Source organism: Notolepis coatsorum (assembly GCF_963971535.1).
Source record: "Notolepis coatsorum genome assembly, chromosome: 15".
Taxonomy (NCBI): Eukaryota; Metazoa; Chordata; class Actinopteri; order Aulopiformes; family Paralepididae; genus Notolepis; species Notolepis coatsorum.
In genome coordinates this window covers 22,233,741-22,251,862 of record NC_140179.1, presented here as the reverse complement: position 1 = coordinate 22,251,862, position 18,122 = coordinate 22,233,741, and the positions used below count along the sequence as shown (strand labels likewise).

Sequence of the window (18,122 nt, the reverse complement as noted above, 5' to 3'; positions counted from 1 at the left end):
TGTCTGTCTGTCTGTCTGTCTGTCTGTCTGTCTGTCTGTCTGTCTGTCTGTCTGTCTGTCTGTCTGTCTGTCGGTCTGTCGGTCTGTCTGTCTGTCTGTCTGTCTGTCTGTCTGTCTGTCTGTCTGTCTGTCTGTCTGTCTGTCTGTCTGTCTGTCTGTCTGTCTGTCTGTCTGTCTGTCTGTCTGTCTGTCTGTCTGTCTGTCTGTCTGTCTGTCTGACATACAACACTTCAACAATCTCCAATTTAATTAAAGCCCCAATTATGGAATATTTTTGACATGGGGTATGTTCACATACAGAGAACAGTTCTGGAAAATTATGGAAAATAATATTTCTGTAACTTTTTAAAACCCTTGTAAATCAGAATATAGGTCTGTTTTACTGCAGTGTTTATAAACAAAGCCAACGTAAACAAACATTTTACAAAATACATCTTATACCAGTACAGTTTACACTCAAGTAGTGTTCGTCCAGGAGCTCAGTCATATAATACTGTCTTCTGTACTGCCTTTTAACCTTTGTTTACGTTTGGATCCTGTTCTTCACAGCAGATATACTATCCTTGCAATAAATCAATCAAGTCGCCACAGTGGTGAAAGAATTGGCTGCGTGTGTCGCGTTCAAGACCGGTGGAATTTATGACCGCTGATTAATATACAGCCGACACAACACAACAAGCTCTCCCACGAGCTCCGATACTGCGCTACGGATAATGTATCAATGATTTATTGATTGATTGATTGATTGAAGTTTATTTGAAATATACAACAACAACAACAACAACAACAACAACAAACAAACAACAAGTACAGATATAGCCTAAGCCATTCAAATAACTGCTCTCTTTATTGTCAGACGTATAATGAAAAAAATTACTTAGATAATTCCTTATTATTATTTGCCAAAACTATAGGTTACCCTGTATAGTTTATCTAGCTATTTTATATACATATATACAAGTACATACCTACATATGCACATATATACATACATATACAGTATACATACATACACATACATACAGCCAGTTATCAAACCCCTTATCTTCAGTTACGTTCAGTACTTCTCACGTGAAGATTCACTTTATGTAAAATGATTGTATTCCTATGGATTTTTTTTTTCATACACACCAATAAGTATATAATAGTAGGCCATAGTGAATCAGTGTAGAGATACTATGGTAGACCATACAGTATATATATAGCACATCTATGGTAAGTCTGTTTAGTGTGTATGAAAAAACATGTGCATATTAGCATGATTCACCATACGTCTATAATATTCTAGTATGCATTTACTGTAGTTAGTACATCGCTATACTCTGTATGAAAAAACTACAGGAATACTTTTAATAACTACAGTATTTCTGTGGTAAACCTCTATACCGAAAGGGGAAAAAAACAACAAAGTGACATCATAGTTATTACAGCACAGAGTGACAGTTACCATCTTCCTGGACTTTTACTTTTGAAACAACACTGTGCAATATTACACTTACTGTAGACTTCTGTATATTTTTACTGTATATTTTATTCTATTCTTACTCTTAGGCAATTTGTTTTGTTATTCTTATTCGTGACTTTGTTCTGTCTAAATGTCTAATGTGAGCGATTTGTAGTATCAAATATCCCTCAGGATATTTAAAGTACTTCTATTCTATTCTATTCTATTCTATTCTATTCTATTCTATTCTATTCTATTCTATTCTATTCTATTCTATTCTATTATAGTTCATGTTTGCATTGGGCTAATTCACCCAGATGGTAAACTTGTGGCCGGAGGTCTGTCGTCGTGGTGACGGTGTTACCGAATTTAAACCGGGGGCGGAGCCTCAGAGCGGGTGAATGCACAACGAGCCTGGGCTATTCTTAGAGTATTACACCACAGTTACACTATGCATGATCAATGTTCAGCGTCTCTAGACTCATCAACCGCTTCATCACTTAGAGATAATTAAACCCTCGCGTCCAGTTCTTTGGGCCATTAGTGTAATTGTACATTTTTTACTACAAACGATTACATCATTACAAATGGAAAAGTAATTGGAGCAATTGATGTAAGTGCCGTACCGTTAACGTTATTATTGTTATTATAATGTTATAAAATAAGTATATATTATACAAGATTAAACAGTTATATTTCTTATTCTGCGTGACCTAGCGGGACCGGTTTGTGGACGGTACCATTAATTAGGCCTTGAGCTTTAACACTTTCACTGCCGCACTACAAAAACGGTTAACCCTTTCACTGCGACGATACACAGAAGGTTAACCCTTTCACTGCCACGCAACATAAGGTTAACCCTTTCACTGCCACACGACAGCAGGATAACCCTTTCACTGGCGCACTACCAAACGGTTAACCCTTTCACTGCGACAATACACAAGTTAACCCTTTCACTGCCACACAACATAAGGTTAACCATTTCACTGCCACACAACAGCAGGTTAACCCTTTCACTGCCACACTACATAAGGTTAACCCTTTACTATCACACTTAACCGTCGGTAGTGTGATAGTAAAGGGTTAACCTTCTGTAGTGTGGCAGTGAAAGGGTTTTGATCATGAATTATTATTACATTGCCCGCGTCACACCGTGATAGGAGCTGCTGTATGTCCCATGCCCTCTCGCCAGCACATTCTTGGGGCCGGATCTGTTGTCCACTCTCTCGTCCCACCTCTCACATAATATAAGCCCCCCATTGTCTCAGACCTCACCGTCGCCTGACTTACTACTCAACGCAGTCGCTCAAGTCCAGGTAAGATGATATACTTCCATTAGGCATGGGGCGCTGGTTTGGTGAGAAGATTATTGAGAACTTTCTTTTCAAGTTGACTTAAGTTTAAAAAATATTTTGTCCCCCCTCCCAGAATGATCCATTGTCTTGTATTTGAAAGGATTTCAAGTTGGACAAGTTGGCTTTATGTTTATGTTTATTTAGGATCCCCATTAGCTTTTGCACTTGACGAAAGCTATTCATCCTGGGGTCCGATGGGCTTATATTCCATAACTTGAACGTTAAGGATTTCCATCGTTATTAGGTATCTAAGGAACATCATTACGGACTAATATTTTCAGGGTTTGTAGATATCTGATGAGGCTGCAGTTCTCTGGTTTCATTGACTCTTAATAATATAAATGTTCCATATCTGTTACTTTAATATTGTTTTTTATAAAAGTATGTTTTCTTGTGTATTTTCTCACGGTTGTCTTTCTTTGAGAGGAGATGTTGACTTTAGACAGAGCTTTGGAGCCTGTTCTGTACGATACGGATATTGATTGATTGATTGATTGATTGAAGTTTATTTCAAATATGCAACATAACAAACAAACATCAAGTACAGATATAGCCTTAAGCTGTTCAAGTAATAAATGTATATTAAAAAATTTGAAATAAAAAAGAACAAAGAACAAACAAAAAAGTCAAACTCAAATTATTTTCTTTTATCTTTTATTTTTTTATTTACATATTTGAAAAGGAGTGGGAAGAAGCATACACTTATTTAATCCCACCCCATTTTACTCATCAGAACATACTATATTATATTTACTAATTCATACATTTGAATTCATACAGTTGTATCAAACCATAAACTAGGTGGCCTGTTGGGATGTTAGATCCTAATGTGAAAAACTATTATTATTATTATTATTATTATTATTATTATTATTATTATTATTATTATTATTATTATTATTATTATTATTATTATTATTATTATTATTATTATTATTATTATTATTATTATTATTATTATTATTATTATTATTATTATTATTATTATTATTATTATTATTATTATTATTATTATTATTATTATTATTATTATTATTATTATTATTATTATTATTATTATTATTATTACATTACTAGACCTATATTGAAAAAATGTACTTAGTTAACAATACATTTTTTAATAATACCTTATTAATATTTGCCAAAACTGTAGGTTACCCTGTATAGTTCCTCTAGCCATTTGTATACATATATAATATACAACTATATACCTACATATGCACATATATACATATATATATACATACATACTGCCAGTTATCAAACCCCTTCTTCGTCTCTGTACCTCTGTAAAACCATTTGACTGTATTTTATTTTAAACTGTTTATATGTTTTGACATTGCTTTAACCCTTTCACTGCCACACTACAGAAGGTTAACCCTTTACTATCACACTACCGACGGTTGGGTTAACCTGCTGTTGTGTGGCAGTGAAAGGGTTAACCTTCTGTGTATTGTCGCAGTGAAAGGGTTAACCGTTCGGTAGTGCGGCAGTGAAAGGGTTAACTCCACAATCAGACAGGTACGAGACAGATATGTTCTGTACGATACGGATACGGCCGTTGATGTTATCCGCTAACAATTTAATTAAGCCTCCATTAGTCATACTGAGCTAAACAGTGAGGCGACACTGGACATACAAGGGAGTGACTTGAGCCCATCGTGCCCTTGTCTTTAACCCCTATGTCAGAGGATGGTGTCGTCCACCACAGCACCTGTACGGATCAGGGTACACTCTGCCTCAGTGGGGGGAACAGTCAACCCTAAACTGTCCTCTCTCTTGTGTTTTCTTTTTACCATGAACACGGTACACTTTTAGTGAAATAAGTGATATTTCAATCCGCCATGTGGTGGTTGTAGCTCATGGAGAGTACTTCTGTGATTTGAATGCATTTGATTTGAAGAAGGCTATATTGTGTTCAGGTCTATGGCACGTAGTTGTCCCCCTGTCCCTCATTCATACTACTATTTCCTGGATTCCGTTTTTATTGTTGCTTTGTGAAGCATCCTTGGGTTTCCTGAAAGGGGCTTCTGTATATAAATCCAAGCTATCAAATCAAATCAAATCAAATCAAATCAAATCAAATCAAATCAAATCAAATCAAATCAAATCAAATCAAATGTATTTGTAAGGCCCGACAACACACGTTAATGGCCCCATGGGCCGGACACGTCTTCTTTAAACAAGTCAAGAAGAAACATCACAATAAATCAAGAACAAAACAAAAACACCATGAAGTCCAAAAAATGGAAAATAAACACTACCTACCCAACACCCTCCAATGTACAGTTTCTTCCCCCTCAAATGTATATACTCTCTTTTAGAAACTCTGTCTCTTAATCAGAGTTTCCAACGTCAGGGTCTATATGATAGGCATTGTACTCTTAAACAGTACTGTATATTTGTATATCTGGTTTGTCATAAATGTCTGGATGTAACAGTACTGTCTATCTGTATGTCATGTATGTCATAAATGTTATGATGAATGGAAAATGGGGGACCCTGATGTAAACAAGACGAAAGTCTTTCTCTGGTCTGCATCCCCTTAACAATTACTGTACTGCACCCATTCTGCAATCTGTTAATAAAGTTTTCAATCAATCAATCAATCAATCAAATCTCACTTGTTCCCCTTTGCAGTGGAGACCAACCACATCCCCCTCCGGACCAATGAATCCCAAACTGACTGAGAAGGTGAGCCAGCTGAGCGTTAACCCTTTCACTACCACACTACAGAAGGTTAACCCTTTCTGTTTTAGTGAAAGGTCAACCTTCTGTAGTGTGGTAGTGAAAGCGTTAACCTTCTGTAGTGTGGTAGTGAAAGGTTAACCTTCTGTTGTGTGGTAGTGACGGGTTAACCTTCTGTAGTGTGGTTGTGAAAGGGTTAACCTTATGTAGTGTGGTTGTGAAAGGGTTAATCGTCTGTAGTGTGGTAGTGAAAGGGTTAACCGTTTGTAGTGTGGTTGTGAAAGGGTTAACCTTCTGTAGTGTGGTTGTGAAAGGGTTAATCATCTGTAGTGTGGTTGTGAAAGGGTTAACCGTCTGTAGTGTGATAGTGAAAGGTTAACATTCTGTAGTGTGGTAGTGAAAGGGTTAACCGTCTGTAGTATGGTTGTGAAAAGGTTAACCTTCTGTAGTGTGGTAGTGAAAGGTTACCTTCTGTAGTGTGGCAGTGAAAGGGTTAACCGTCTGTAGTGTGGTTGTGAAAGGGTTAACCTTCTGTAGTGTGGTAGTGAAAGGTTAACCTTCTGTAGTGTGGTAGTGAAAGGGTTAACTGTATGTAGTGTGGTTGTGAAAGGGTTAACCTTCTGTAGTGTGGTTGTGAAAGGTTTAACCTTATGTAGTGTGGTAGTGAAAGGGTTAACCATCTGTAGTGTGGTTGTGAAAGGGTTAACCTTATGTAGTGTGGTTGTGAAAGGGTTAACCGTCTGTAGTGTGGTTGTGAAAGGGTTAACCTTATGTAGTGTGGTAGTGAAAGGGTTAACCTTCTGTAGTGTGGTTGTGAAAGGGTTAACCGTATGTAGTGTGGTTGTGAAAGGGTTAACCTTATGTAGTGTGGTTGTGAAAGGGTTAACCTTCTGTAGTGTGGTTGTGAAAGGATTAACCATCTGTAGTGTGGTTGTGAAAGGGTTAACCGTCTGTAGTGTGGTAGTGAAAGGTTAACCTTCTGTAGTATGGTAGTGAAAGGGTTAACTGTCTGTAGTGTGGTTGTGAAAGGGTTAACCTTCTGTAGTGTGGTAGTGATGGGTTAACCTTCTGTAGTTGGTTGTGAAAGGGTTAACCTTCTGTAGTGTGGTAGTGATGGGTTAACCTTCTGTAGTGTGGTTGTGAAAGGGTTAACCTTCTGCAGTGTGGTTGTGAAAGGGTTAATCGTCTGTAGTGTGGTAGTGAAAGGGTTAACCATCTGTAGTGTGGTTGTGAAAGGGTTAACCTTCTGTAGTGTGGCTGTGAAAGGGTTAATCATCTGTAGTGTGGTTGTGAAAGGGTTAACCGGCTGTAGTGTGGTTGTGAAAAGGTTAACCTTCTGTAGTGTGGTAGTGAAATGTTAACCTTCTGTAGTGTGGCTGTGAAAGGGTTAATCATCTATAGTGTGGTTGTGAAAGGGTTAACCATCTGTAGTGTGATAGTGAAAGGTTAACCTTCTGTAGTGTGGTAGTGAAAGGGTTAACCGTCTGTAGTGTGGTTGTGAAAAGGTTAACCTTCTGTAGTGTGGTAGTGAAATGTTAACCTTCTGTAGTGTGGCAGTGAAAGGGTTAACTGCCTGTAGTGTGGTTGTGAAAGGGTTAACCGTCTGTAGTGTGGTTGTGAAAGGGTTAACTGTCTGTAGTGTGGTTGTGAAAGGGTTAACTGTCTGTAGTGTGGTTGTGAAAGGGTTAACCTTATGTAGTGTGGTTGTGAAAGGGTTAACCGTCTGTAGGTGGTAGTGAAAGGGTTAACTGTCTGTAGTGTGGTTGTGAAAGGGTTAACCTCCTGTAGTGGTAGTGAAAGGTTAACCGTCTGTAGTGTGGTAGTGAAAGGGTTAACCGGCTGTAGTGTGGTTGTGAAAGGGTTAACCTTATGTAGTGTGGTTGTGAAAGGGTTAACCCTCTCTCGTGTTGTAGTGAAAGGGTTAACCGTCTGCAGTGTGGTTGTGAAAGGGTTAACCTTCTGTAGTGTGGTAGTGAACGGGTTAACCCTTTGTCATGTCGTAGTGAAAGGGTTAACCTTCTGTATATGGTAGTGAAAAGGTTAACCCTTTGTTGTGTTGTAGTGAAAGGGTTAAACCTTCTGTAGTGTGGTAGTGAAAGGGTTAACCCTTTGTTGTGTTGTAGTGAAAGGGTTAAACCTGCTGTAGTGTGGTAGTGAAAGGGTTAACCCTTTGTCGTGTGGTAGTGAAAGGGTTAATCCACCACATGGCTCCACTACAGCAGAGGTCTGGGCTGGTGCTTCACAGCTATCAGTCCCTGCTGCTGCTGCTATCTGCTGTCGAGCGCTTTCCGCCTCACTGTGTACTAATAATAAGGCACTATCTTTTCCTTAAGTGGCTAATTGGCATGCATCCCGGCCTGGGCACTTGAGAGTCCTCTTATAATAGTTTTCCATGCACGTCTTTATAGATAATACATTGTATACAGCAAACATATTATATTCAGTTACTGACCAGCCAGCTGTATGCCCTATGACCAACCCCAGTGATTATTGCAAATTATCTATCTATCTTCACGAAACATCACCAAAAAACAATGCTGATTTTTTTCCGCTCATAATCTCGCACACAAAAACATTCATTTAGTTTGACAGTTATTGAGAGTAAATGAGTTTGAAAATGGCTACCAGTGATGTCATCAGGGACATTGAATTCTTCTGTTAATTACAGCTCAATGAAATTATAAAGTAGCAGTCCCTATAAGACAAGCTATTGCTATTTTTTCATCTACATTATTTCATTGAACTGTAATTAACACAACACAAGGATTCAATCACTGGTGGCCATATTCAAACTCATTTTACCCTCAATATCTGGCAAACTATATGAATGTGTGTAAAGCTGTTTCTTTTGGATGTGTGTGAGATTATGTGCAAAAGAAAGCAGCATTGTTTTTGGGTGAAGTGCCCCTTTAAGTATGCAATCAAAATGAATCAACAAACGCTTTCTTCCGCAGCCGAAGTCGAAGATCTCGGCTTCACGCAAGCTCTCCCTCAAAGTGAGTCGCCCGGCTGTGAGCACGAGGTTGTGTAAAGTACTTGAGTGATTGTACTTCGTTACAATACTTAAGTACTGTTTTGGGGATTTGTACTTTACTCGAGTATTATTAGGTTTGTATACTTGTACTTTTACTCAATTACATTTCAGAGAAAAAAACATACTTTTTACTCTTTACATTTAAAATGCAGACCTACAAAGTACAAAGTACAAATCTCGCAGGTCCAACCATTTTAATTAGTATATTTGTTTCTCTGGCCAAGCTAACGTTTAACGTTATTAATCCGGCGGCCGCACTTTATTTAAAAACAGCCAATCAAATCCCCATCAATGGAAAATTAACCCGCCCATACCCATGCTGATTGGTCCTTGTGCAAGACTAGAAAGCGGGGGATCTTTGATTAAACACCTGCTATCAGAAGAATAGACAGGCGGTTAGGTGGTCGAGCGGAGATTGCGTTCGTCACCAGCCCCGGAGCTGTGAGCTTGGTTCGCCTGTTCGAATCCAGCTCACAGCTCCGGGGTTGTCACCAGCTTGGCTGGCCGTCTGCACTGATACAATTGGCTGTATCAGAGGGTGGGAGAAGCTGGCGGGGTGGGTCCGGGTCGTTGTAAACAGCGACTCCTACAGTTCGGTCGGGGCGCCTGCTAAGCGCGGATTGGACGTGAGGGGGATAGTGTGGTCCTCCCACACGCTACGCCCTCTCAATGAGAATCCGCGCTGCCAGGTGAAAAGAAGCGGTGATTGGCTGGACGTGTGTCGGAGGAAGCACGTGGTAGCCTCCACTCTCCCAAATGATCTGACTGTGGGGGGTAAAGCGCAGCGACCAGGAAGGGACTGGGAATTGGCATACGACTAACATTGGGATGGGAGAAAATCGGAGGAAAAATGGAGGGGGAAAAAGACCAAAAAAAAAAAGAAAAAAAAAGAAAAAAGAAGAAGAATAGACAGTCAGAGTGACAAGCTACAGAAGATGGCCACAAAGTTCTAATGAAAACTTGGCCCACGATGCAATGAGTTTGAGACCCCTGGTCTATCCCTTGCAATAAAAAAAAGTTTTTACTTTTACTTTTGAGTACTTAAGTACATTTAAAAGTAGAAACTTTTAGATTTTTATTCAAGTGTGTTTTTAGCCAGATACTCTGACTTTTACTTGAGTGCGATTTTGAGACGGTACCCATACTTTCACTTAAGTATAATTTCTGGGTACTTTTTACACCCCTGGTCACCAATGTGTTCTTCTGCTACTTCGCTCGCCTATTGATGACATGACCCCTGGTCTGTTTGACAGTGTTGTAGTCCTCGAGTCCTGGACTGATGTTCAGGACTCGTGACTCGACTTGGACGTGAGCACTGATGACTCGGACTTGGACTCAAGCCTTGACTGCATTCAGACTCGGAAGGTGCAGACTCTGACTCTGACTTGTGTAATAGGCCCTAATCATTTGGCATAAGATATTGATGGCGAGTGCATTTGTTTGGCTATTGTGTCACAAAGTAAATAAACTCTCTTTGAAACAGTGACCGCTGTGTCATTTATGTTTAATGTAGACCTTTTTTTATTTGTACGTCAGCTCTTTGACTGCCAGAGTGGAGTGGACTCAACCTTGATGACTTGGACTCGGGTAATGTGGACTCGACTTGGACTCGACTCGAACACTGTGGACTCGAAACTCGACATGGGGGCTCTTCTTTGGTGACTCGGACTTGGACTCGAACACTGGGGACTTGAGACTTGAGATTTCGAGATTTAGTGACTCGACTACAACACTGCTGTTGTACAGAGCCTGTTCAATTACTGTGGTTGAAAGAAAAACTAGACTTTCACTTTAAGGTTCTGGTCATCACCTATAGAGCACTCCATGGTCAGGCACATGCCTACATCTGCGACCTACTGCGTCCTTACACCACGAATAGATTGCTCAGGTCGTCGGATCAGGGCTTGCTGGCTGACCCCCGTTCTAGATTGAATAAAAAAGGGGACAGAGCATTCGAAACCGTGGCCCCCAGGCTATGGAATGCTCTGCCCTTGGACCTTAGATCTGTAAAGACTTTTAAAAAGCAGCTAAAGACTGTGCTGTTTAAACAGGCGTTTGGCGAATTATGCTCTGTGTAAATCTTTTATGTCTTTTTTTTTTATCTGTTTCATGTTTTTAATTATTTTCTTTTACCATGCTGCTATCTTTTTGCATTTTATTGATGTTTTTACTATGTGAAACACTTTGTGACCCTGGTCTGTGAAAGGTGCTATATAAATAAACTTTATTTACTTATTTACTTACTTTCAATATCTTAATCCCGGCCCCGTTCTGACGCAACCAGATCCTGCTGCTCTCCAGAGCGTGTGAGGATTTGGAAAGAGAGACCCAGGAGAGAGACGAGGCGAAAGAGCTCTACCTGGGAGAGAAGCTCCCGGCCCTGCAGCTATCTGGAATGCCATTGGACGAGCTTCAGGTGAGTGGCACGCGACTCGACCAATCAGGGGAGAACATCTCACAAACTAATGTTCCCACATAATGGATGGACAGTCCTTTCTAATCTATATATACGTTTCTCCTCAGAAACTCTGCAAGCAGCTTCATTCCCAGATCGACGGTGTGGACGAGGAACGATACGACTGTGAATCCAAAGTGAACAAACACACCAAAGATGTGAGTTTCTTCATCAACATGTTGGATCTCGTGTCAGAGTTAGCACTCCTTCAGATCAAACAACCACATGAGTCCATCTGGAGATGAGAGGTTTTCAAATTCCAGTATTTAAAGTAGTGAGTAGTAGTAAGAGTAGTGAGCAGTAAGAGTAGTGAGCAGTAAGAGTAGTGAGTAGTAAGAGTAGTGAGTAGTAAGAGTAGTGACTGAGTAGTACTATGAGTATAGACCTGTTCGCCGACGACGTCATGACAAATATGCACGAGCAGACGACCCCAGGCAGAAAGCAGAAAGGAACGTAATCCTGGTCAGAACAAGTGTCATGGTTTCTCCATAGAGGCCCCGTTGTACGTCCTTTGGCGCAGCAGCTCGCGCAGGTCCGGGGTAACTTAGCCACATGACTCAAAGTGTGTATTGCTGATTGGCTCGAATACAGTATGTGTGGAGACCAGCGAACAGGTCTATAGATGTGTACGTTCAGAACTTTGGAGCCCTGGCTCTATTTCATACTCGTGGATGATGTTTCTACTGAAGGTCTTCAAGAATCAAGAGGTTTATTTGTCACATACATACCAGGGCATACAGGGAAATGCGGGTGGTCATGCATGCCCGCATTGATTGTGCAAAATACAATAATAAAATAGAATAATATAGGCATAGAAAAAATAAAATAGAAAAAATAAAATAGATAAGACACAAGCTATGCATGGTTTCTATAAGGACTGTGCTTCTCACAGGAGGCTCCTGCTCCGTATGACAAACAAGAGGTTTGTCACAAATAGGGAGTCCACACGTGATGCCAATTTAACAAAAATAATTTATTTAATCCTATCTAAAGAAACAATAATTGATTAAACAACAAATGTATATCAGAATGGAGAGAGGATCCAAAGTTGGTGTTGCTTGGTGGCTGATACAACCTGTCCTGGTTGTATCAGACTGAGGGGTTAGACAGGGGAAACATATATATTGGTGCTGCAGGCAGCTCTCTGCACCGCACAGGTGCTTCAAATTGGGGTAACGACCTACCCACTCTACCATGCTCTCTGAGTCAGAAGACTCCCCATTTGCAGATAGAGTGGGGGTCGTCACATCCGTTAGCCACAGAACTATTGATTGATTGATTGATTGATTGATTGATTTTAGTAACAGATTGTAGAATGGGTACAATACAGTACGGCTCAATACTAAGGGGATGCAGACCAGAGAAAGACTTTCGTCTTGTTTACATCAGGGTCCCTCATTTTCAATTCATAACATTTAGGACATACGTGACATACAGATATACAGTACTGTTACATCCAGACATTTATGACATGCAAGATACAAATATCATACATGTGAAGTAGGAAACAGGGCTAGTTATGCAAAGCTCTGAACGTACCTTAGGTCAAACCAGAATAGGTTTTGTACTTTTGGGCCAGGCATCAAATGTACAATCAAACACATGCATACGAGTGTCTCAAGTTTCAAGTTTCAAGTTCAAGTTTGTTTATTAATTGTCACAATAAAATACACTTTACGGTGACATGCTTGGTTCTTTATGAGCCCCTAAGAGTGTGCTCCATACAGTAAAAAAAAAAGTAAGTAAAAAAGTAAGTAAAAAGTAAGTAAAAGAGGAATATACAATATAGATATATACAATACACAATATACAATACAATATACAATCTACTGTCTCAGTCCAGTTGTCTCAGACAATCCATCTGTCAATTGTCCTTGATCCTTTCTTATCTTATCCTGAATTTCCCCAAGGGGATCAATAAAGTTATATCTTATCTTATCATCTATGTGTGTATTACTGACTATCTTGTATTGTGTACTAGAGACTCATATCACTGGACTATCTTGTATATATATATTTTGTATCCACTTTTTCTCCCCATTTTTCTATTTTTCTCCCATCCCAATTTTGTATATCCAATTCTTCCCTCCCCTGTCTTGAACCTTGCTAGACTATGCCTCCCACAGGTCAGTTGTAGTGAGGACAGAAGCCTTGCATCACGTGTCCCCTCCAGTACACGAGGAGGCAGCCTGTCGCATCTTTTCACCGCAGCAGCTCGAGCTCTCAGTGGTGAGGAGTAACGCGTGGGAGGCTCACGCTGCCCCCGCTACTTCCTGCTTCCGTCGCACCGGCGTCACCAAACCGACCTGTAGGAGTCGCTGTCCACAACGTCAAATCCCCACCCACCGGCTTTCCCACCCTCTAACACTTGCCAATTGTGTTAGTATGAACGACCGGCCAGCCGGTAGCAACGCAGAGACGCCTGCGTTAGAGGCGAGCGCCTTGCCCACTGCGCCAATCAGCCGCCCCGACTATCTTGTATTTTATATTGTATCTATAGTGTGTATATATAGATACTGGACTGTATAGGACTGTGAAGCTCTGTACCCCCCCACCGCCCTGTATCCTGCCCCCCCCCCCAACAAATTGTAAAGTGCTTTGGATAAAAGCTGTTATATAAAAAAGCAGCCATATCATCTTATCTTCTCTTATTTCCCGGGGGGCGACCGCATAGATCCACGAGTTGAAGTTGAAGGTGCAGGACCTGGGGGGGAAGTTCAAGAAGCCCGCCCTGAGGAAAGTGAGGGTGTCTGCGGAGGAGATGATGAAGGCCCTGCTGGGCTCCAAACACAAGGGCTCCATGGACCTGAGGGCCAACCTGAAGTCTGTGAAGAAAGAGGAGGACAAGGTGAGCGCAGGAAGTACTCCAGTACATTCTTCAGTTAAAAGTAGGGATGTCCGATATTGGCATTAAAATGTAATATCGGAAATTATTGGTTTAAAAAAAATTTAAACAATTAAAAATGTTAACATTTATTTAACCTTTATTTACCCAGGCAAACAAGTAAGAACAAATTCTTATTTTATTTATTGTCAAAAGTATGCATAATGTTGTGTTAATTCCACGACAAGAGATATGTAATGTTAATTACCTGAAATGATTCCGTTTTTTGGGGGGGGAAACCCTGCATATATCGGTATCGATTGATATCGGTATCGGAAATTAAGAGTTGGACAATATCGGTATAACGGATATCGGTAAAAAAGCCAACATCGAACATCCCTAGTTAAAAGTAAAGATATATTTCGTGGATGTCTGGTGAAAGTTAATGTCAGCCGTAAGAAAATCCCTTGAGTGAATTCTTAAAAGTATTTATCTGGTGTTAAAATGTACTTGAGTATAAAAAAGTAAAAGTACAAAGATATAGAAACAGCCAGAATCTGTTTTTTTCCTCTCCAAACTTTATCAAATGTATTTATTTTCTCCCGCAACTCCCTTCTCCTCTTGGAGTACCAGGATGTATCTGATGTATAGAATGTATCAAAGCAGAGTGCCAGGATGTATACTCTGTACATGATGTATGTACAGTAGGTCTGAGTCAGTGACATCAAGGTGAAAAGTCACTACACTAGGTCTTATACACTGACATCAAGGTGAAAAGTCACTACAGTAGGTCTGAGGCAGTGACATCAAGGTGAAAAGTCACTACACTAGGTCTTATACACTGACATCAAGGTGAAAAGTCACTACAGTAGGTCTGAGGCAGTGACATCAAGGTGAAAAGTCACTACATTAGGTCTGATACACTGACATCAAGGTGAAAAGTCACTACAGTAGGTCTGAGGCACTGACATCAAGGTGAAAAGTCACTACATTAGGTCTGAGACACTGACATCAAGGTGAAAAGTCACTACAGTAGGTCTGAGGCAGTGACATCAAGGTGAAAAGTCACTACATTAGGTCTGAGACAATGACATCAAGGTGAAAAGTCACTACAGTAGGTCTGAGGCAGTGACATCAAGGTGAAAAGTCCCTACAGTAGGTCTGAGGTACATTTACATTTAGTACATTTAGTCATTTAGCTGAATGCTTTTATCCAAAGCGACTTACAAGTTCTGTACGACAAGTCAGCAGGAAGGGCACAACTCTATCAGATGAGTAACAATGTTCATCAAAGTGTTGAGTGCTACAGTGTAGGTTAGTTTATTAGGACAAGTGCATGACAATAAGGTTAGTTATTATGTTTAATATTTTCTTTTATTTCATAGGTGATAGTAGTAGGTAGTGACATCAAGGTGAAAAGTCACCACAGTAGGTCTGAGGTAGTGACTATTTGAGTAGAAATGCTTTGTCACCTTACACCATTTCTCTTTTCTTCCCATCCCAGGTGCAGGTTTCCGAAGACTGGCGTAAGAACGTGGAGGCCATGTCTGGCATGGAGGGACGCAAGAAGATGTTCGACGCAGCGGGAGGTGGACAGTGAGGAGCAGATGTATGCAAGGAAGGAGAAGAGAGGAGGAGAAGAGAGGAGGAGGCTGTGTGTTCAGGAAAATAATGCCTTGTCTCCTTTAGCTATGTTCAGCCCGGCTGGGGCTAGCCATGGTCTAGCATGGTATGGTATGGTTGGGTTTGTGTCTCCATTAGCTATGTTCAGCCTGGCTGGGGCTAGCCATGGTCTAGCATGGTATGGTATGGTTGGGTTTGTGTCTCCATTAGCTATGTATGTTCAGCCTGGCTGGGGCTAGCCATGGTCTAGCATGGTATGGTATGGTTGGGTTTGTGTCTCCATTGTGTTTCTTGTAAACTACTGTAGGCAAACCTACAACATTCACACCAACAACCGTGGTACACAGGCTAAACCAGGTCTGGCCAGGTTGTTGAGTGTCTGTCTCAGCCGGGGTCCAGCCAGGTTTGGCCAGGTTCTAAAGACAATGGAGACGCTCACTGTGTTTCAGACAGGCCACAGCACGGCTAAACCCTGGCTAGTGGAGACGAGGCCACAGCACAGCTAAACCCTGGCTAGTGGAGACAAGGCCACAGCACGGCTAAACCCGGGCTAGTGGAGACAAGGCCACAGCATGGCTAAACCCTGGCTAGTGGAGACAAGGCCACAGCACGGCTAAACCCTGGCTAGTGGAGACAAGGCCACAGCATGGCTAAACCCTGGCTAGTGGAGACAAGGCCACAGCATGGCTAAACCCTGGCTAGTGGAGACAAGGCCACAGACTTGTAATAAGGATTATAACCACAGTGCATGAGAAGACTCTTGAAGAAGGGACTCGTTGGGTATAGTTCCCCCGTAGTTTATATTTATTTACAAACCAAAAAAATACATGTTGTTTTATTTTTTCTTTCAGACAAGTAAACGAGAAAATTAAATTGTTATACGAGCGTGTCGTGTTTTCTTTCTCAGTGGCACCCAGCTGGTTGTATCAGGGAGGTATACAGGCGCGTGAGGGGGGACCTCTTTCTCAGTGGCACCCAGCTGGTTGTATCAGGGAGGTATACAGGTGCGTGAGGGGGGACCTCTTTCTCAGTGGCACCCAGCTGGTTGTATCAGGGAGGTACAGGCGTGTGAGGGGGGACCTGTTACCTGCTCAATTATCTCTTGACATTTCTGTTTTTTGAAGTGTATTCCACACCGTGTAATCAAATCAAATTTCAAATAAAATGTATTTGTAAGGCCCGACAACACATGTTAATGTCCGCATGGGCCGGACACGTCTTCTTTAAACAAGTCAAGAAGAAACATCACAATAAATCAAGATCAAAACAAAAACACCATAAAGTCGAAAGAAATTTAAATAAATAAAATAAATGAATGCAACACCCCACGCGAAGGTAAGGAAAACGTAGCAATAGGAAAAAATGTGAGAGAAACCTTAGAAGGGCCGTTCAAGGGGGGATCTTCCTTCTTAGATGTCGGTGATAGTAGTGTTGCAATAAAACAGGCGAAACAGTTGGTAAGTAGAATAATATATCTGTGTGTTGGTCCTTGCATATCGTGTTTTGGTTTAGAAACATTGGAACCAGTAGAACCAGTGGAACCAGGCCAACGAAGGGGACAAAACGGGACTTTCCAACTGATGGTGAATCATCATATTTTGTCACTGCCAAACGCACGCATGCACACACGCACGCACGCACGCACGCACGCACACACGCACACACACACACACACATGCACAAGCGTGCACGCACGTGAACACAAACACACACCACACACTATATTTAGCTGTTGTGTCTTTCTTTCTGATTCAACCTTGGAGAGAAAAGCTTGAGCCGGGGGCAGAGTCTACAGTCATCGTTGCCTTGTGTGAGTGAGTGAGTGAGTGAGTGAGTGAGTGTGTGTGTGTGTGTGTGTGTGTGTGTGTGTGTGTATGTGTGTGTGTGTGTGTGTGTGTGTGTGTGTGTGTGTGTGTGTGTGTGTGTGTGTGTGTGTGTGTGAGTGAATGTGAGTGTCTGTGTGTGTGTGCGTGTGAATGTGTGTGTGTGTGTGTGTGTGTGTGTGTGTGTGTGTGTGTGTGTGTGTGTGTGTGTGTGTGTGTGTGTGTGTGTGTGTGTGTGAATGTGAGGTATGTGAGGTATGTGCTGGTATCTAACCTGTCACTCATGCTATTCTATATATCTGAAGTATGGAAGCCATACAGCCAATAATAGCATGAGAACCTGGAGAGCCAGCTTAGAGGGAATAGGTGTGAGGTTGGGGGGGGGGGGGGGGGGAGTGGTGACAGCTGTATGTCACTCAGAAATGTTATCAGGTGTGTGTGTCTCTTATCAACTACTGAACTAGTGTGTTCTCAGAGCTCCTATTGTATGAATGTTCTCTCTCTCTGTGCGTGCGTACATGTGTGCGTGCGTGTGTGTGTGTGTGTGTGTGTGTGTGTGTGTGTGTGTGTGTGTGTGTGTGTGTGTGTACAGTATGTGTGTGTGTACAGTATGTGTGTCTGTAGAGGGGTGTAACATTTTTTATGCCGGTCTGTCTCTCTTTGCCTGTGTGTATGTGTGTGCACATGTGTGTAAGTGAGTGAGAGTGTGTGGTCAAACTGCGCTTCCTTCTCTGTGCCACTTGGGGGCAGTCAACATCTGCTAAACATCTCTGGCGGCTACAGTACATGAAGAAGGTAGTATTGATGCTGTGTGTTCTGGGACATTCTACACAAGAACAACAGGATTATAATTTCTCTGTCTGTCTATATGGTATT

General features: G+C 41.3%; 1 protein-coding gene across 1 annotated transcript; it reads left to right on the top strand.

Annotated features, from left to right (window-relative positions):
* The first annotated feature begins 2,673 nt into the window (after positions 1-2,673).
* Positions 2,674-16,213, top strand: LOC311241482 (troponin I, slow skeletal muscle-like). Its single transcript, XM_084330324.1, has 7 exons — positions 2,674-2,760; positions 5,440-5,493; positions 8,442-8,483; positions 10,806-10,937; positions 11,045-11,134; positions 13,651-13,824; positions 15,305-16,213. The coding sequence occupies exons 2-7, from the start codon at positions 5,470-5,472 to the stop codon at positions 15,398-15,400; spliced, it is 558 nt and encodes a 185-aa protein (XP_084186450.1). The 5' UTR covers positions 2,674-2,760; positions 5,440-5,469; the 3' UTR covers positions 15,401-16,213.
* The last annotated feature ends 1,909 nt before the right edge of the window (positions 16,214-18,122 follow it).